Source organism: Scyliorhinus torazame, chromosome 5, assembly GCF_047496885.1.
Source record: "Scyliorhinus torazame isolate Kashiwa2021f chromosome 5, sScyTor2.1, whole genome shotgun sequence".
Taxonomy (NCBI): domain Eukaryota; kingdom Metazoa; phylum Chordata; class Chondrichthyes; order Carcharhiniformes; family Scyliorhinidae; genus Scyliorhinus; species Scyliorhinus torazame.
Window position 1 is genome coordinate 167,962,603 of NC_092711.1, and position 21,318 is coordinate 167,983,920.

At 47.1% G+C, this 21,318-nt stretch overlaps 2 protein-coding genes across 2 annotated transcripts in view; one reads left to right on the forward strand and one right to left on the reverse strand.

The window, feature by feature from the left end:
* The window catches only part of LOC140422297 (uncharacterized), a 380,604-nt gene that overhangs the window by 256,413 nt on the left and 102,873 nt on the right, over positions 1-21,318 (forward strand). The window lies entirely within an intron of this gene.
* Positions 4,351-14,033, reverse strand: LOC140420525 (uncharacterized). Its single transcript, XM_072504526.1, has 2 exons — positions 13,927-14,033; positions 4,351-10,444 (listed from the first exon to the last, which is right to left on the reverse strand). Exon 2 carries the CDS (start codon positions 10,077-10,079, stop codon positions 8,904-8,906), a length of 1,176 nt encoding a protein of 391 aa, XP_072360627.1. The 5' UTR covers positions 10,080-10,444; positions 13,927-14,033; the 3' UTR covers positions 4,351-8,903.

The window sequence follows — 21,318 nt, forward strand, 5'->3', positions numbered from 1 at the left end:
GCAGACCTGCAGATCAACCCAGTGTGGGGCATGGTCCGAAATAGCGATCGCCGAATATTCTACATCCGTCACCCCCGCTAACAAATCTCTGCTCATGATGAAAAGATCAATTCGGGAATACACCTTATGAATATGTGAATAGAACAAAAACTCCTCCCCCGTCACCCGTCACCCCCCCTCTACCATCTCCAGAAGCCTTTTTTGTTGGTCCTTCAACCTCTCCATCTCCACCTCCCCCACCGTTTGGTGATCCTCCTGCTCCTCCAGCGCCTTTTCCAGCTTCTGGATCGTACGATCCTGGGCATCCAGCCTGTGCTCAGGGCCCTCGATATACTTCTGAATCGGGTCTATACTGTTCCGCTGCAAAGCATTAAAGCCCTCATGAATGACCTTCAACAGATGCTCCGTTGTTGGCTGGGCTGTCTGCATTAAGGGTCCGGAAGTCGGCCATATTGTCCTCAGCAGCAGCTTGTACACTGCCCTTGTTTGCCCACTTCTTCAACTGTTTGCGATTCTTTCTGCTTCTTAATTCCATACACCTGTGTCTGGAGTCAGTGCCTGAGTGCCTATGCCTTCCGAACTAGCACTCAAAAGTACAAAAAAGTTGGGGGGAAAGGTCCAAAAGCACCAAATGTGTGACTTACTCCTCCATAGCCGCCCCTGGAACCTCCACCTAACCTTTTTGAACACTAAGGGCAATTTATCTTGGTCAATCCTCGTAACCTGCACATCTTTGCACTGTGGGAGGAAACCGGAGCACCCGTACAAAACCTACGCTGACGCGGGGAGAAGGTGCAGATTTCCACAGACAGTGACCGAAGCCGGAATCGAACCTGGGACCCTGGAGATGTGAAGCAACGGTGCTAACCACTGTGCTACCATGCTGCCCATCTTACCCTCAGACTATTACCTCTTGTTCTAGAATGCCTGAAAGACGTGCGGTTAGGTGAATTGAACATTCTGAATTCTCCTTCTGTGTACCCTAACAGGTGTCAGAATGTGGCGACACGGGAAGTTTCACAGTAACTTCATTGCCGTGTTTTTTTTTTTAATTTAGATTACTAAATTCATCTTTTCCAATTAAGGGGCAATTTAGCGTGTTCAATCCACCTACCCTGCACAACTGTGGGTTGTGTGGACAAAACCCAGGCAAACACAGAGAGAATATGCAAATTCCACACGGACAGTGACCCAGATCTGGGATCGAACTTGGGACCTCGGCGCCGTGAGGCGGCAGAGCTAACCACTGCGTCACCGTACCGCCCCATTGCAGTGTTAATGTAAGCCGACTTGTGACAATAATAAAGATTATTAGTATTATTTTAAAATTTTAGAGTACCCAATTCATTTTTTTTCCCCAATTAAGGGGCAATTTAGCGTGGCCAATCCACCTAGCTTGCACATCGTTTTGGTTATGGGGACAAAACCAACGCAAACACGGGGAGAATGTGCAAACTCCACACAGTGTCCCAGAGCTGGAATCGAACCTGGGATCTCAGTGCTGTGAGGCCGCAGTGCTAACCCACTGCGCCACTGTGCTGCCCTCGATTATTATTATTATTAAGAGGGAGTAGCCTCTCCAAATCTACTTTTCCTTTCCATTTCTTTTCTCATTCTGAGGGGACTTTGGTGACTTGCAGCAACTGAAGCGAAAGGAAGTTTGTATGTTGCACACATGTTGAGTTCAGTATTATAGACATATTTTTGTCTTGCAGCCTGCATGGAGATTTTCAGGCCTCTGCCCAGGACAGGAAGCAGTGAGCATGGATCTGTCAATCAGCCTGAATCAGCACCTTCTGAGATTTGGGAGGATGAATATTACGTACAGTAGAGTGAGAATGGAAACTAGAATTGTCTGTTCTCAACTTGCATTTTACAGGATATTAGACGAAGATTTGAAGAAAAAAAACGTCACTTCAGGATTTGGAAGAGTCATTTGGTTTATCGGGACCTGAATATCATCAGGAAACCATCACAGCAAAAGACGCCTCTGGGGTTAAGGGCTGCCAGTCAGGCAAAGGTATAGAATGGAAGTAAACACAGGAACGAAGCATCACACTGGATTGGTTCCAGGAGAATTGAGTGACAACTTCAGCGACGTTACCATGGAGTGTGGTTGTTCATTGTGTTAAAGTAAAAGTAAGAAGTCTTACAACACCAGGTTAAAGTCCAACACTAGTCGAATCACTAGCTTTCGGAGCACTGTTCCTTAGGTGAATGAAGAGGTGGGTTCCAGAAACATAGATACAGACAAAGTCAATGATGCAAGACGATACTTTTGAATGCGAGTCTTAGCAGGTAATTAAGTCTTTACAGGTCCAGACGGAGTGATTGGAGAGAGGGATAATTACAGGTTATAAAGAGGTGCGAATTGTCTCAAGCCAGGACAGTTGGTAGGATTTTGCAAGCCTAATAATGCAGAATCGCCGAGCAGAAACTTATAGCCAAGTTCCGCACACGTGAGTACGGCCTCAACCAAGACCTTGGATTCATGTCGCATTACATTCACCCCCCCCCCCCCCCCCACCCCCCCACCCCCCCCCCCCCCCCACCCCCCAAACCATCTGCCTGGGCTTGCGAAATCCTACCAACTGTCCTGGCTGGAGACATTTCACACGTCTTTAACCTGGGGTTACCCCTCTTCCCAGTCACTCCGTCTGGACCTGTAAAGAACATTTATTATTATTTCTACTCTTGTAATATTGTACTGTAACCATGTTATATATTTTCAGTAATCTCTTACCTCAAAGTTTATCTTTGGAATTAGTTTCCTACAGGGACCAGTGGAGTCTGGGAGTCATTGAATATATTCAAGGATGAGCTAGACAGAATTATTTGTTTTATTATAAGTTCTCTGTTTTTGTTTTCAATTAAGGGTCCCTCTCCCTTGGACATGTGCAGTTCCAGACCACCCATCCACCTGGGATAGAGCAGTTTCACCAGCATGGGAGGATTGTGGGAGCTGCGCCCGCCATTACTTGTCCAGAGCCATCTCCAACCTTATGAGACTCGGATGAAAAATGAGGGGGTGGACATTGACCCCAAACTGACACAAAGTACATGTGGGTAGTCACTGGATTTGATTGTGACGCCACCCCCCTCTCACCAAAACATCTTTTTTAAATTTAAAGTACCCAATTCATGTTTTTTCCAATTAAGGGCCAATTTAGTATGGCCAATCCACCTACCCTGCACATATTTGGGTTGTGGGGATGAGACCCACACAGACACGGGGAGAATGTGCAAACTCCACACGGACAGTGACCCAGGGCCGGGATCAAACTTGGGTCCTTGGTGCCGTGAAGTTAGACAGAATTCTGATTGATGAGGGAGTTGAGGATCATGGGGAACAGGTAGGAAAATGGACTGAAAGTTAAGATGAGGAGTGAATTCTTCACTCGAAGATGTGGTGAAACTTTGGAATTTTCTACTCCAGAGGACTATGGAGCCTCATTCATCAAGTATTATCCAGATCGAGTTGATAGGTTTCGAGATGTTGAAGTCACCAAGGGAAATGGGGAATAGTGTGGGGAAATGGTGCTGAGCTAGATCGGCCATTGAGCTCATGACAGGGTTGAGCAAGTTCAATGTGCCAAATGGTCGACTGCAGCTCCTATTTGCACTGGAAGCTCATCAGCGCATTCACACTGGGGAGAGACCATTCAGCTGCTCTCTTTGTGGGAAAGGATTCAGTCAGTCATTCACCCTGCGGAGACATCAGCGAGTTCACACTGGGGAGAAACAATTCGCCTGCTCTCAGTGTGGGAAGGGATTCACTCAATTATCCAGCCTGCAGAGGCACCAGTGGGTTCACACTGGGGAGAGGCCATTCATCTGCTCTCAGTGTAGGAAGGGATTCTGTGAATCATCCACATTGCCGAGACACCAGCAAGTTCACACTGGGGAGAGGCCGTTCACCTGCTCTCAGTGTAGCAAGGGATTGTGTTTCCTCGTACCTGCTGAGGCACCAACAAGTTCACAATTGATTACAGGGGTTGGATTCTGCTGTTATTGTTGCTCCTCAATTACATCCAGGACTGCATTTTGTTCATTCTGACAGTTGGTCAATGGGGAGGGTCGGAGGGTTTCTTTCTGCTGGACTGGCCTTCTCACGACTGATGCTTTTGAGCCTTGTGGCAAATTTCATAAGGATCACAGAGTGAAAGGGTGTTTGGAAGGTAGATGCCAGATAGTTCCTGTTTCTGTTTGGAACCCCAAAGCATGCAGGTTTAGATGAAGATAGGCTTTGGTGGTTACATGGTTCTGTCACAGAAGGAAACTGTCAAGCTATGAGGGGCAAGTTGATTGGGAACATACAATAAAATGTGTAATGATACACAGGCAATCGCATTTAAAGAATTACACATATTTATATAAAATATAGATTCCTTTCAGAAACAAAAATCCAACAGGGAAAGTGACGCAACCGTGGCTAACAAGAAAAATTAAAGATTCCATTAGGTCAAAGGAAGAGGCTCATTGATAGATTATAGGTTTATTGCTTCACTGATTTATTGGTACCTTGAAGAATCAATGCAGTATAATTCTTAAATTCAGTATACATACAGACAGAAAATGGAATATCCACAAGGCAAAGTCATTGTTTCATATAAAAATATGAGAATTGCTGTACAGCAACTTGATGTGTCAGAATCTAACACGGTTTCAAGAAAAGTTGCATAAAAGCCCTCGTAATGAATAAACCATTGTTCTACAAATACATGTAGTAGTGAAAAAGTATCGCAGCCTCAGCAACAGAAACATTCACAAAATGTAGCAAAGCCTGAGCAACAAGCAAGGTTAATGCAGAACACCTTATCTTCAGAGGATTGGTACATGTGGCAGGAACATGTAGACATTTAATTAAATTGATAGATATTAATGAATCTTAAGTAATGACCAATGCCTGGATAACAAATCATGCTCCAAGTGACGGAGAGTTTTTTGAATAAATCAGGAAGCCTCAGCTGAGAATTTGAAACCAATAAGGGGTTACACCATTGATAAGAATTTCTTTAAGAATAAAGTTTCATGACTAAAGTTTCTTCTGTATTCATGCTTTATGAAATTATGAACCATCTATTGATTTCCTAATATTTTCTCATGTTTTTGTTTAACTCTATTATGTTTTGATGTATTATTTGATCTGCATTTTGATTTATTTTTATGCAAGAGAATCAAGGTGGATAATTAGCAATAAAGTTGTATTTTTGGACACCTCCAATCAACCAGATCTTGGTCTCATTTTTGAAGATAAAATAGATCTTATCACTCATATAGTTGCCAAAATAAGTGCAACCCTGACGATTGGAAACTTGTTTGAGAATTCAGCAAAGGAGGATCAAGAAACTCATAATGAGTAAATAGAATGTGAGAGCAAACTGGGGAGAACTGGAAAAGCTCCAATAGGAATGTGAAAAGGGAAAGATTAGCAAAGACCAATGTGGGTCCATTCCAGGCAGAGACAGGAGAGTTTATAATGGGGAATGAGGAAATGACACAGAAACTAAACAATGTGTGTCTGTCTTCATGGTGGAAGATACAGAAATTGTCCCAAAAATATGAGACCCCCAAGGGACCAGTGAGCACGAGGAACTGAAAGAGATTAGAATTAGTGAAAAAGTAGTACTGGAGAAATTAATGTGGTTGAAAGTTAATAAATCCCCAAAAGCTGCTGCTCTACATCCCAGAGTGTTGAAAGAGGTGGCTGTAGAGATAGTGGATACATTGGTGATCATCTTTCACAATTCTATAGATTCTGAAATGGTTCCTGCAGATTGGAAGGTGGTAAATGTAACCCCAATATTTAAGGAGGGAGAGAAAAAACAGGGAACCACAGACCCATTAGCCTGACATCAACAGGAGGGAAAATGCTAAAATCTATTAGAAAGGATGTGATAACATACAAATTAGGAGCAGGAGTAGGCCACTCGGCCCCTCGAGACTGCTCCACCATTCAATAAGTTCCCGGCTGATCTGATAGTAACCTCAACTCCACATTCCCGCCGACCCCCCAATAATCTTTCACCCCCTTGATTATCAAGAATCTATTCAACTCAGTCTTCAAAATATTCAAAGACTCTGCTTCCACTGCCCTTTGAGGAAGAGAGTTCCAAAGACTCCCAACCCTCAGAGAAAAAAGTTCTCCTCTGCCTTAAATGGGCAAGTTATTACTTTTAAAGTGACTCCAATTTCTAGATCCTCCCACAAGAGGAAACATCCTTTCCACATCCACCCTGTCAAGGCCCCTCAGGATTTATGCGGTTCAATCAAGTCACCTAAACAGCCTGTCCAATCATTCCTCATAAGACCAGCCTCCAATTCCAGGTATGAGTCCAGTAAACCTTCCCTGAACTGCTTCCAACACATTGACATAATTCCTTAAATGAGAGCAATACTGTACACAGTGCTCCAGATGTGGTCTCACCAATGTCCTGTATAACTGAAGCATAACCTCCCTACTTTTGTATTCAATTCCCCTCACAATAAACAATAACATTCTATTAGCTTTCCTAATTACTTGCTGTTCCTGTATACTCGCCTTTTGTGATTCATGCTCTCAGATACCCAGATCCCTCTGAATCTCAGAGCTCTGCAATCACGCAGCATTTAGATAATAAGCTTTTTTATACTTCTGGCCAACAAGGACAAATTTACATATTCCCACATTATTCTCCATTTGGCAGATCTTTTCCCACTCACTTAACCTATCCATATCCCTTTGTAGTCTCCTTATGTCCTCTTCACAATTTACTTTCCTACCCATCTTTATATCATCGGAGCCGGAGTTGGCCATTCAGCCCGTCGAGCCTGCTCCACCATTCAATACGATCATGGCTGGTCAACCACTTCAATGCCTTTTCCCCCACTATCCCCATATCTCTTTGTGTTATTGGGATTTAGAAATCTGTGAGTCTCTGCTTTAAACTCACTCTGCGACTGAGCTCCCACAGCCCTCTGGGGTCGAGAATTCCAAAGATTCACAACCCTCGGAGTAAAGAAATGTCTCCTCCGAGACCGGTCCTAAGTGGCTTCCCCCTTATTTTGAAATTGTGTCCCCTGGTTCCAGACTCTCCAACCCAGGGAAACATCTCGCCTGCACCTCCTCTGTCTATTCCTTTATGGATTTTATAAGTTTCAATTAAATCCCTCATTCCTTGAAACTCTAGAGAAAAAAGACCTAGTATCCCCAATCTCTCTTCATAGGACAGTCCTGTCAAACCTGGAACAAGTCTGGTGAAACTTTGTTGCTGTTCTTCTGTGGCAATACCTTTCCTAAGGTAAGGGGAGTAAAACTGCACACATTACTCCAGCTGTGGTCTAAGCATTTCATAATGATCGATGTCAAGGCCATCGGATGGTATTCATTGAGGCACGTTGCCTGGTTCTTCTTTGGCACCGGTATGATGGTGGTCTTCTTGAAGCAGGTGGGAACCTCAGAACGGAGTAGGGAGAGGTTGAGGATGTCCGCAAACACACCCGTCAGTTGGTCAGCGCAGGATCTGGGTGCATGGCAGGGATCCCGTCAGGACCTGTCGCTTACCGAGGGTTCACTTTCAAGAAGGCCAATCTGGCTTTGGAGGCTATGACGGTGGGCATGGGTGTGTCCAAGGTTTGTTGGTTTCCTGCTCGAAGTAAGCATAGAACGCAGAGTTTGTCGGGGAGGGCTGCGCTGCTGCTGAAGACTCTACTCGGCTTTACTTTGCACGCATTATGTTATTTAAGCCTTGCCACAACCAACGAGAGTCCATGTCGTTAATCTGTGATTCCAGCTTAGTCTGGTATTGTCTCTTGGGAGTCCTGGTGTTGTCTCTTGGAGTCTGTGATGGCTTTGCGGAGGTCATACCTAGATCTTTTGATTAGGTCAGGGTCGCCTGTCTTGAATGCCTCAGACGTGCCCTTCCAGAGGGAGTGAATCTCCCGATTAAACCATGGTTTCTGGTTGGGTAACGTACGTACTACCTTCTTTGACACACAATCTTCTACACACTTGCTGATGAAGTCTGTGACGGTGCTGGTATACTTGTTTAGGTTGGCTGCGGGGTTCTTGAATATGGACCAGTCCACTGACTCCAAGCAGTCACGTGGGAGCTCTTCTGTTGCCTCGGACCAGCGTTGCACGACCTTCTTAACCGGATTCTCCGCTTCAGTTTCTGCTTGTATGCCGGGAGAAGGAGCACCGTCTTGTGCTCCGATTTTCCGAAGTGCAGTCAGGGGACGGATCGAGAGGCGCCCTTGATGTTTGTGTAGCAGTGGTCAAGGATGTTGGGGCCCCTGTCGGGACAGGAGATGTATTGGTGGAATTTTGGCAATACACTCGAGGTTGGCCTGGTTAAAGTCCCCGGCCACAATGAACAAGGCCTCCGGGTATTCTGCTTCATTGTTATTTATAGCGGTTACAATTCATCAAGCGCCTTCTTCACTTCCGCCTGGGGTGGGATGTAGACCGCCGTGATGATCGCAGAAGAGAATTCCCATGGAAGGTAGTATGGACGGCACTTCACAGTCGGGTATTCCAGGTCCGGGGAGCAGTAGTTCGCCAGGATCGCCACATCCTAGCAGCAGGAGGAGTTGATGAGAAGACAAATCCCTCCACCCACTTCAGTCCTGGATGTGATTAACAGCAGGAATAACAGCAGAATTTAACCCATCATCACTTGTGAACCCTTTGGTGTCTCAGCATGTTGGACGACTGAGTGAATCCCTCCCCACAGTGAGAGCAGGTGAATGGCTTCTTTCCAGTGTGACCTCACTGGTGTCTCCGCAATGTGGATGACGTTTGAAACCTCTTTGTGCAGAGAGAGCAGCTGAACAGTTTCTCCTCAGTGTGAATGCGCTGGTGGGACATCAGTACCAGAGAGCTTTTAAACCCACTCCCACAGTCGGAGCATTTAAAGGGTCTCTCATTGGTGTGAGTGACATTGTGGCTCAGCAAGTGATGACCGAGTTAATCTTTTCACAGTCGGAGAGGTGAACAGGCTCTCCCCGGTGTGACCTCGCTCGTGTTTTATCAGGTTGGATGAGGTTCTAAACCTCTTTGTGCAATGAGAGCAGCTGAACGGTCTCTCCTCAGAGTGAATGCGCTGGTGGGACATCAGTAGCTGTGAGCTTTTGAAACCCTTCCTGCAGTCAGAGCATTCAAAGGGCCTGCTCTTGGTGTGAGTGACATTGTGTTTCTGCAGGCTGGATAATTCAGTGAATCCCTTATCACACACAGGACAGATGAACGGCTTCTCCCCGGTGTGAACTCTCTGGTGGCTCTGCAGTCTGCATAACTGAATGAATCCCTTATCACACACAGAGCAGATGAATGGCCTCTCCCCGGTGTGAATTCGTTCGTGTCTCCGCAGGTTGCCAATGACATTGAATCCCTTTTCACACTGAGAGCAGATGAAAGGCCTCTCTCCAGTGTGAACTCGTTCGTGTCTACGAAGGTTGCCAATATCAATGAATCCCTTTTCACACTGAAAGCAGGTGAAAGGCCTCTCTCCAGTGTGAACTCGTTCGTGTTTCCGCAGGCTGCCAATGTCAGTGAATCCCTTTTCACACTGAGAGCAGGTGAAAGGCCTCTCTCCAGTGTGAATTCGTTCGTGTCTCCGCAGCCTGACACTATCAATGAAATCCGTTTCACAGTGAGAGCAGGTGAACGGTCTCTCTCCAGTGTGAACTCGTTCGTGTCTCCGCAGGTTGCCAATGTCAGTGAATCCCTTTGTACACTGAGAGCAGGTGAAAGGCCTCTCCCCAGTGTGAACTCTCTGGTGGCTCTGCAGTCTGCATAACTGAGTGAATCCCTTCCCACAGTCAGAGCAGGTGAACGGCCTCTCCCCAGTGTGAACTTGTTCGTGTCTCCGCAGGTTGCCAATGTGAGTGAATCTCTTTTCACACTGAGAGCAGGTGAAAGGCTTCTCTCCAGTGTGAACTCTCTGGTGTCTCTGCAGTCTGGATAACTGAGTGAATCCCTTCCCACAGTCAGAGCAGGTGAACGGCTTCTCTCCAGTGAGACTGCATTGATGCCTTTCCAGCTCGTTCGGGCCTTTGAATCCCTTCCCACAATCCTCACATTTCCATGGTTTCTCCATGGTCCGGGTGATCTTGCGTCTCACCACGTTGGATGATCAGTTGAAGCCTCATCCACACACACAACACATATACAGTCTCTCCCTGCTGTGAATGGTGTAGTATTTTTTCAGGCTGTGTCACTGGTTAAAGCTCTTTCCACAGTCAGTGCTCTGTAATAGTCCCACATGGGTGTGTGTGTGTCTCAGTGCTTTTCCAGACACACTGATGTTTAAAATATCTTGAAGCAGACAGAATAGACAAGCATTTCTCCTTCTAGATTCAAAGGCCGATGATCTTCAGTTCCCAAGAATTGAGTGACTCAGTCAGTTCTTGACATGATATTTAGTTTGAGATATCGGCCTCAAACTCCTCTCGTTCTAACTTCCTGCAAACAGATTTTACAATAGTAATCATTGTCAGTACAGGATAGAAACTCAGAACTGACAATTCTAGTTTATATCGAACATTCTTTCCTCTCTCTTTCCCTGAAATGCTCTAAATCTCTATCCCACACACTCTCCCTCTATTCTCACTCTGCTGTATCTAATATTCACCCTCCCAATTCTCCTGAAGGTGCTGATTCAGGCTGTTTGACAGATCCAAACTTCCTGTCCTGGACACAGAGACCTGAAAATCTTCATGCAGGCTGCCAGACAGATATATGTCTATGTTACTGGATGAAAGTCAAAGAGATCTAGGAGTACAGGTCCACAGGTCATTGAAAGGGGCAACACAGGTGGAGAAGGTAGTCAAGAAGACATACGGCATGCTTGCCTTCATTGGCCGGGGCACTGAGTATAAGAATTGGCAAGTCATATTGCAGCTGTATAGAACCTTAGTTAGGCCACACTTGGAGTATAGTGTTCAATTCTGGTCGCCACACTACCAGAAGGATGTGGAGGCTTTAGAGAGGGTGCAGAAGAGATTTACCAGAATGTTGCCTGGTATGGAGGGCATTAGCTATGAGGAGCGGTTGAATAAACTCGGTTTGTTCTCACTGGAACGAAGGAGGTTGAGGGGAGACCTGATAGAGGTATACAAAATTATGAGGGGCATAGACAGAGTGGATAGTCAGAGGCTTTCCCACAGGGTAGAGGGGTCAATTACTAGGGGGCATAGGTTTAAGGTGAGAGGGGCAAGGTTTAGAGTAGATGTACGAGGCAAGTGTTTTACGCAGAGGGTAGTGGGTGCCTGGAACTCGCTACCGGAGGAGGTGGTGGAAGCAGGGACGATAGTGACATTTAAGGGGCACCTTGACAAATACATGGATAGGATGGGAATAGAGGGATACGGACCCAGGAAGTGAAGAAGATTGTAGTTTAGTCGGGCAGAATGGTCGGCACGGGCTTGGAGGGCCGAAGGGCCTGTTCCTGTGCTGTACATTTCTTTGTTCTTTGTTCTTTTGTTGAAAGTGTGTGTAATATACAGACTGTATTCACTTACTTTCCCTCCCAATTTTCCTGAAGGTGCTGATCAACAAATCTAAACTCACTAAAACCTGTACAAGAGTAGAAAATCTCCATATAAGTACATTTACTGATTAGAGATGGGGAAATTCTTGAGGAAGAATTTTATTTAGTCATGGAGTGGTCATGACAGGGAACTCACTGCACACAAGGGTTGTGGAAGTTATTGAGATGATTCATAATTTAAAATAAAATAGGATGGTCACTTCAAGAAAATAAACTTGCAGGTGAACAGGGATATCGAGGGGGAATGGGACTGACTGGATTGCTGTACAGAGAGTCAGCATTGACTTGAGTTACCAAATGGATTCTGTCAGTGCTGCAATGACTGTATGACTGGAAATATATAATGTAGGTACAGTACTATATTACAAAACTAAAAATAATAATACATTTATTTTATTACAGAACCACCAATAATATATATAATACGTACCATATAACAACACTAGACATATCTTTGTCCGATATTAAATTTTTAAAAATTAATTTACGGCATGTGGACAATGCTGGTCAGGCCAACATTTATTGCCCATCCCCAGTTGCCCTTCCAAAGTAGTGGTGAGCTGCCTTCTTGAACTGCTGCAGTCCTTGAGGTGTTGGTACATCCCCTGTGCTGTTTTTTTAAAAAATTTGTTTTTTATAAATTTGAATTACCCAATTCATTTTTTTCCAATTAAGGGGCAATTTAGCATGGCCAATCCACCTTACCTGCACATCTTTGGGTTGTGGGGGCGAAACCCCACGCAAACACGGGGGAGAGTGTACAAACTACACATGGTCCCAGAGCCGGGATCGAACCTGGGACATCGGCGCCGTGAGGCAGCAGCGTTAACCACTGCTCCACCATGCTGCCCTACATCCCCTGTGCTGTTCTGGAGGGAATTCCAGGATGTTGCCCCAGGGACAGTGAAGGAACGGCAATATATTTCCAAGTCAGGGTGGTGTGTAACTTGGAAGCAAACCTCCAGGTGGTGAGGTTCCCAGGTATCTGCTGCTCTTGTCCTTCTAGATGGTTGTGGGTTTGGAAGGTGCTGTCTGAGGAACCTTTATGAGTTACTGCAGTATATCTTGGACATGGTATACATGGCTGCTACTGCTTGTCGGTGGTGGAAGGTTTGAATGTTTGCAGAAGGCGGCGCAATCAATCAGGCTGCTTTGTCCTGGATAGATTCGAGCTTCTTGCGTGTTGTTGGAGCTGCACTCATCCAACAAAGTGGAGTGTATTCCATTACACTCCTAACATGTGCTTGTAGATGTCTGGTGGACAGGCTTTGGGGCATCAGGAGGCGTGTTACTCGCCATAAGATTCCCAGCCCTTGATCTGCCATGGTAACCACAGTATTAATATGGCTAGTCCAGTTCAGTTTCTGATCAATGGTAACCCCCAGGATGTTGGTTGTGCGGGTTTCAGTGATGGGAATGCCACTGAATGTCAAGGGGTGGTGGTTAGATCCTCTCTTGTCGGAGATGGTCATTGCCTGGCACTTGTGTAGCAATGGATGTAACTTGTCACTTATCAGCCCAAGTCTGGATATTGTCCAAGTCTTACTAAATTTGGACACGGACTGCTTCATTGTCTGAGGAGTTGAGAATGGTGCTGAACATTGCGCAGTCATCCGCAAACATCACCACTTCTCACCTTATGATGGAAAGGAGATCATTAATGAAGCAGCTGAAGATGGTTGGGCCTCTGATACTGCCCTGAGGAAATCCTGCAGTGAAGTCCTGGAGCTGAGATGATTGACCTCCAATCACCACACCCATCTTCCTTTGTGCCAGGTATGACTCCAACCCGTGAAGAATTATCCCCTGATTCCCATTGACTCCAGTTTAGCTGGGGCTCCTTGATGCAATACTCAGTCAAATGCTGCCTTGATGTCAAGGGGAGTCACTCTCACCTCACTTCTGGCATTCAGCTCTTTCGTCCAAGTTTGAACCAAGGCTGTAATGAGGTCAGGAGCTGAGTGACACTGGCGGAACCCAAACTGAGCGTCCAGGAGCAGGTTATTGCAGAATAAGTGCCACTTAATAGGGCCTTTGATGATTCCTTCCATCACTATGCTGATGATGGAGAGTATTCCGACAGGGAAGTAATTGGCTGGGTTTGATTTGGCCTGTTTACTGACCCCTTAAATGTCAGCCATCTCCTGGGGAAACCAGCCCTTTAATTGTTAACATTAGGAACAGACCATCCTTTTAGCCAGACAAATAAATGTGTCAAGCTGAGGGAGCAAAGGATGTCAATGTCTTTAAGAGAGAGAGAGGCCTGGGCCAACCTTTCCAGAGTCTGACCCTCCCTGAATTCACTTCCGTTCCCTTCAGTTGCTGCAAGTGACCAATTGAAGGTGAGAATGAGAAAAGAAATGGAAAGGGGGAGAAAAGAAAGTGTTTTACTCACAGGAGTCTGTGTGCAGCTCAAGCTCATTCAAGGTTGGGGGGAACAACAGCTTTGCTCGGCAAAAACCTCCATGTCCAGCTTCCGCATTGAGACAATGGTGGAGCTCTGATTGGCGGAGGGGCAGAGTCTTTCCGGTCCTCCAAGTTTTCCCATTGGTCAGCATCTGAGCGGTAAGGTCAGCGGAAGAGAGCTCACATGCGCATGCGCAGCATCCCCACTCCCTGAGACATGCGCAATCCCGGGTCAGGGGATGGGAAAACCACCGACGGCCGGAACTGTCAGGCGGTTGCCTGGAAACCGTCTCGAGGAAGTTTTGGGGGCGAGGAAACAGAGGGTGGGGGTTGGGCTCGCGTGTCTGCGCGCCGGCGTGTGCGCTCTAATGCAGTGACGTCACCGCGGAGCGGATTGATTCGTATTGGCTGATTTAGAGAATGAGGGCCTTTGTGATGTCACAATGTGGAGGTTGAAGGGTTTCAGACTAAAACTTCCTCTTCTACCAACATCTGGGAGCAAATCAATGTCTCCCCCTTTCAGAAGTTCATAAGGTATAGGAGCAGGATTAGGCCATTTGGCCCATTGATCTGCTCTGCCATTCCATCATGGCTGATCTCATCCTGGCCTTTTCTTCCCGGTCCTGAGAGTTCTTCAGAACCCTTCGACCCAATTAACAATCTGTCCAACTCCTCCCTAAATTTACTCACTGTCCCAGCTCCTCCGCACTCTGGGGTAGTGAATTCCACAGATTCACAGCCCTTGGGAGAAGCAGCTTCTCCTCAACTCTGTTTTGAATAGGGCAGCACTGTGGCCCAGTGGTTAGCACTGCTGTCTATACGGTGCTGAGGACCTGGGTTCGATTCTGAACCTGGGTTCGATCCCGGCCTGAGGAGTCATTGGTAACTTGCAGCAACTGTAGAGAAAGGAAGTGAATCTAGTCTGTATTTTCCACACATTTAGAGTTCAGTAATATAGACACATTTATGTCTGGCAGTCTGCATGGAGATTTTCAGGCCTCTCCAAGATGGGAAGCAGTGAGCAGGGATCTGTCAGTCAGCCGGAATCAGCACCTTTAGATAATTAGGAGGATGAATATTACATACAGCAGAGTGAAAATGGAGGGAGAGTGTGTTGGATGGAAACTAGAATTGCCTGTTCTCAATTTTCGTTTGTCAATTCCTTTTACAGGATATTAGATGAAGATTTGCAGAAAAAAACCTAACGCCACTTCAGGATTTGAAATTAAATGAAATGAAAATCACTTATTGTCAGAAGTAGGCTTCAAATGAAGTTACTGTGAAAAGCCCCAAGTCGCCACATTCCGGCGCCTGTTCGGGAAGGCTGGTACGGCAATGAACCATGCTGCTGGCAAGCGTGGGTCTGCTTTAAAAGCCAGCTATTTAGCCCAGTGTGCTAAACCAGCTCCTAGCCCCTATTTGGAAGAGTCACTTGGTTTATCGGGACCTGAATATCATCAGGAGAACCATCATTGCAAAAGACACTTCTGGGATGAAGGTTTGCCAGTCAGGCAAAGGAATAGAATGGAAGTAAACATAGGAACGAAGAATCACATTGGGCTGGTCCCAGGAGAATTGAGTGACAACTTCAGCGATGTAACCATGTTTGATTTTGTGAAAAGTAAAAGGGCAACATTCTATTTATAGTTTAAGGGATACGTTCCCTGTAAAAATAATGTTTAGGCATTGTTGCTTCTCGTTTGTTTGTTGCAGTAAAAGTGAACTCGCTGGTGTCTCAGCAGGGTGGATATATGAGTGAATCCCTTCCCACACTCAGTGCAGGCAAATGGTCTCCCCCGGTGTGAACTCGCTGCTGTTTAGGTCGCTTGGATGAATCAGTGAATCCTTTTCCACACACACAGCAGGTGAACAGCTTCTCCCAGTGTGAACCCGCTGTTGCGTCAGCAGGTTTGATGACCAAGTAGATCCCTTCCCACTCACGGAACAGATGAATGGTCACTCCCCAGTGTGAGTGCATCAATGAGTTTCCAGCTCAGACAGGAAACCAAATGCCACCTCACAATCCCCACATTTCCACGGTTTTGCGTCAGTGTGAATGCGCTTGTGTCTTGACAGGCCAGAAGATTGGCTGAAACCTCTTCCACACACACAACACATGTATGGTTTCTCTCCACTGTGAACGGTGTTTTTTCCTTCCATGTGAATCGATGGAATTCCCTGCCCAGTGAAGCAGTTGAAGCTCCTTCATTAAATGTTTTCAAGATAAAGATAGATAGTTTTTTGAAGAATAAAGGCTTATGGTAGTTCTGGCGGGGAAGTGGAGCTAAGTCGACAATAGATCAGCCATGATCTCATTGAATGGCGGAGCAGGCTCAAAGGTCCAGATGGCCTACTCCTGCTTCCAGTTCTTATGTTCTTATATTATGTTCAAAACCTGCTGATATTCAGTAATGATAACTTAAGCGACTCCATTAGATCCTGATGTGATATTTCCCGAATACAAACCTTCCCCTTCCAATATCCTGTGAAATCAGTTTGGACAGAAAAAAGGAGTGAGAGAAAATCCAGAAGAACACAAAGGTGGGTTGTGAAATTGAGCTGAAATCTGGTCATTTGTGAGGCCGGCACGAGGAAAAGGTCACCTTGAAAACTGCCAGATCTTCACAAAAGAACAACCGATTCACTGATGTCGTTCAGGGAAGGGAACCTTCCACACGTCTGGGCCAGAAAAGTTTCAGGCCTCTGTGGGGGGAGGAGAGTGAGAAAAGATTGAGAGCAGAGGTGGAGAAGGAGAGGGAATTTATATTTCCAAAATCTAACCAGAACATTGACAGGATCTCCCAAACCCTCAACCTCCGCCTCCTTGAAGGACCAGGGTATCGGGTCTGTGAACACCATCACATCTAGATTCCCCTCCAAGGCACACACAGTTCTGACAGTAAGTAATGGGTGAGCAGAAACTTTCTCCACTTCAGTATTGGGAAGACATTGCGTTCAGTCCCTGTAACAAACTCCATTTATTAGCCACTGACTTCAAACCTCATCCTGACAACTGTATTGAGTCTGAAAGAGATTGTCCAAATGGTTGGTGTGATATTTGACCCCGTGACTTGCTCCCAACCACATATTTACATCATCTTGAAGACTGGATTCCACCTCAGTAACATTGCCTGACTCCACCCAAGGCTCAGAGCATCTGTTGCTAAAACTCTGATCTATTCCTTTGTTATCTCTGAGAGATCTATGCTCCTCGAATTGATACTTCCTGAGTATTCCTGATTTTATTTACTCTGTCTTAGGTGGCATCACCTGAAGGTGCCAAGACCACAAGACTTTGTAAGGTGCACCTTGTACACCACCTTCAGTGGCATCAGCCCCAGCCTCGCACACAAAGTCGAGGCATTTAGCCTCCGAAGCACCTCAAAGCACACTCCCTCCTCCAGCGCTTTTCCTCCCACTTTGCCTTAACCCCTCCATGGACACGCCATCCTCCTCCAAAACACTCCTGTAAATCACCGAGACGAACCCCTCTCCACAACCCCCCACCCGCGTCCGCTGACAGCACAGCCTCCAACAGCGAGGAGACAGGCACTATTGGGAAGATCGGGAAGACCTTCCTTGCAAAGTCCAGCACCCGCATATACCTGAAACATTCTCCCCACGCCAATCCAAACATATCAGTCAGCCCCTCAAAGCTCGTAAACTGCCCTCCCAGAAACAGGGGCGGGATTCTCCGACCCCCCCACCGGGTTGGACAATTGCCGGGGGCTGGCGTGAATTCCGCCCCCGCCGTTTGCCAAATTCTCCGGCACCGGATATTCGGCAGGGGCGGGAATCACGGCACGCCGGTCGGCGAGCCCCTCCCCCCCCCCCCCCCCACCCCGGCAATTCTCCATCCCGCAATGGACCGAAGTCCCGCTGCTGGAATGCCTGTCCCGCCGGCAAGGATCAAACCACCTCTCTTCCCGGCAGGACTAGGCAGCGCGGGCGGGCTCCGGGGTCCTGGTGGGGGGGGCGATATGGCCCCAGGGGGTGCCCCCACGGTGCCCTGGCCCGCGATCGGGGCACACCGATCCGCGGGAGGGCCTGTGCCATGGGGTCACTCTTTTCCCTCCGCGTCGGCCACAGTCTTCACCATGGCCGACGCGGTAGAGACATCCCCCCTGCGCATGCGCGGGGATGCTGTCAACAGCCACTGACGGTCCCGCGCATGCACGGACTTCCGCCGCCCGGCAAAGTCCTTTCGGCCCTGGCTGGCGAGGCGCCAATGGCCTTACCCGCAGGCTGGCGGCACGCCAACCACTCCGGCGTGGGGCTAGCCCCTCAAGGTGAGGGCTTGGTCCCTAAAGATGGGAAGAAATCCGCACCTTTGGGGCGGACCGACGCCGGAGTGGTTCCCGCCACTCCATCCGGCCGGGACCCACCGCCCCGCCGGGTAGGAGAGAATCCCACCCAGGGATTCTATAATTCTAACTTTTAAAAAATATTTTAGAGTAGCCAATTATATTTCTTTTCCAATTATCAGACAATTTAGCGTGGCCAATCCACCCAACCAGCACATCTTTGGCTGTGAATATTATTCTAACTTAGGATGACCACTCGTGTGCCCTATTGAACTTAACTTTACCCCTTGTCATTGTCAGCAATCCCTTCTTGGTGCAATATGTAGATAGTCCAACGAGGGAAGGGGCAGTACTGGATCTGGTATTGGGGAATGAGCTTGGATAAGTGGTTGAGGTTTCAGTAGGGGAACATTTTGGGAGTAGTGAGCATAATTCCATATGTTTTAGGGTACCTTTGCCACAGATATTTGGGCACATAAGGCAGGATGTCCCTTGAGGTAGTAGGATCCAGAGAGCAGGATTTACATCCTTTTCTTTCCTTCCCTGCTTCCACCCTACCTCATCGTTAAGTCATTGGGACTCGAAGGGTGACCCAGTTTGATGGACAGGTTGCCTCAATTCGAAACAATGGGGGACAAGCTCCACTCAGCTATGAAAATATTGCCCCCAACGTGATGGCGGCCGCACATGCTCAGTGCTGCACATTGCCCCCAATAAAGATGGTGATCATTAACCAGAACGATTTAAGGGATCTTTGGCCCCGCTCAGTACAAATGGGATTGATGCGTTTTTGAGGGAGTTTGTAGATGACAGAACCTGTATAGAAATCTTCCCATCCACACGCCGGTTCCACCATACGCTCTGATCTGCGATTTTCCGCTTACAAATTACAGATCCGAGAAAAAAAGCATCCACCCCTCGCCATTTCCCGCACTGCGCATGCTTCATTCACTGCCCCTCATTTGCTCCGATTGGTTGTTGGACCAGCCGCAACCGTTCGGTCCTCCAGTCCCGCCCCTCTTACTAGTGCTCCGGAGCTGCCATCAATCATTCCCCTAGGCATTGTGATCTGGAGAATGCGCAGTGCGGTTGATGAGGTGAGACAGTAGCGCGCAGGTGCAATGCTATTGTTCGTCTGAAGGAGAGTCCTTTGTCCCGGGGAAGTGAAGTTAGCGTCAGGCGGTGGGAGGGAGGATCCGCAAACCCTACACAATCATTGTCACTTCTCTGGTTTGCAGCTGCGGGGCTTCTCCCTCCTGCGAACAGGCCCAGGTTAACGGTCACCATCCAGCTTCAGCGACTGGAGGATGGTTCACATCAGAGGATGGGGGAGGGAGACAATAAATAAGAGCTGACACTTTGCACTCAAATCAATGAGGACTCTGATCTCTGGAAAGGAAGGAAACCCTGGGAGATGGGCGGGGAGGATTTGCAAACACCCGCTGGAGGCCCCAAACCGCCAAAAAGAACCCACAGATCCTGATTTTGAGCTCCCGGGGCTGGTTTGCTTCAGCTGTGGCCGTCTTGGTGAAACAACAGAGTGGGCGGGGCATCAGGATTCCAGTGACCAGGAGAGAAAATTACCGATTTATTCTCACTGCACAGAGGGACTTGAGAACTGAACCCAGCCAGAGTGGAGGGAACGGGTAAACTGTAAAGAAAGGAATTTTGAAGATGGTTAGAAAGGTTTGGCAGACTGACAAACTCTCATGGTGAAAATTAAAGGTAAGCCTGCATGGGTCTGCGTGAAGAGGTGGGCGGTGTTGGGTGGGCTGCTGACAGAAATGTGAGGCCAGGGAGGGGGTGGTTGGCTGCCAGAACGGTTGGAACAGAGTTCTACATAGGTCCAGTTGATGAGTCAGACACCCAAGCAGCAAATCTCAGTGGATTCAAATATGGCCCATAAAATGTGGGCTGGTTTGTCACCCTGGGGTTTGGATTCCAGCATAGGGAGGAGGGAGAATGGATGTGATGAGGATTTACTGTTTCGCAAAAACAAGTGCAGAAAATCTGTCCCATACAAATGAGAATTGTCTGTCCTTCATTTTTATTCGGTATTGACAATGATGATGCTTATAAACTCTTTTTATCAGAAATTTGGAATCTACAGGTGTGAAATCATCCAACCTGGAGAGACACAAGGACATCCACACCATAGACAAACCATGGAAATGTGGGGCCTGTGGGAAGGCATTCATATCTCCATCCCAACTGGAAACACATCTGCGTAGTCACTCAGGGGAGAGACCTTTCACCTGCTCCATGTGTGGGAAACAATTTAATCAATTGTTCAACCTTCGCACACACCAGCGAATTCACACTGGAGAGCAGCCATTCATCTGCTCTGTGTGTATGAAGGGATTGAGCAGTTCATCACACCTGCTGAAACACAAACGTGGTCACACTGGGGAAAGACCGCCCATCTGCTTCAAGTGTGGGAAGAGATTTACTAATTCATCTGACCTTCTAACACACCAGCGAGTTCACACCGGGGAGAGGCCTTTCAACTGCTCCATGTGTGGGAAGAGATTCACGCAGTCACAAAACCTAATGAGACACAGGCGAGTTCACAAATAACTTTTGGAAGTAGATTCAGCTGAACGGATGATCTCAGTGTCAGTGACAAAGAAATCAATGAGCTTCTTGCACTTGTTTGAAGTCAGGAGAGAGATTTAAGAAGCTGATCATGAAGAACAGAATCTGGGTTGTCCTTGCTTCCAGGAACAATCCAGAAATAGTGATCAGTTTAGGCAGAGGCGAGCAGGGCCAGGTAGAGCTGGATGTGTTGCTGCTGCCTCTGGTAATCAACAGTTCAACCAGTTGATAAGACTGCGCCAAGTGAAAAGGGAATTGGTAAGAGTGAGAAAATGGGCAGCAAATTATCTTCAAGTTTACAGATGATAAAAGTTGGGATGCTGGTCAGGAGTATGTTGCAATCATCAAGTTTAAAGATAACAGTTGCATAGATGTTGGTTTCAGAGCAGACACACTGAGGTGAGGGCTAGGGCGGGCAATATTATTGAGCTGGATATAAACAGTCTTAGTGATGGTGCAAATATGTAGTCAAAAGCTCATCT

What these genes read in the sequence shown, in the direction of transcription:
- LOC140420525 (XM_072504526.1), bottom strand. Translation starts at nt 10,079, where the DNA reads ATGGAGAAACCATGGAAATGTGAGGATTGTGGGAAGGGATTCAAAGGC.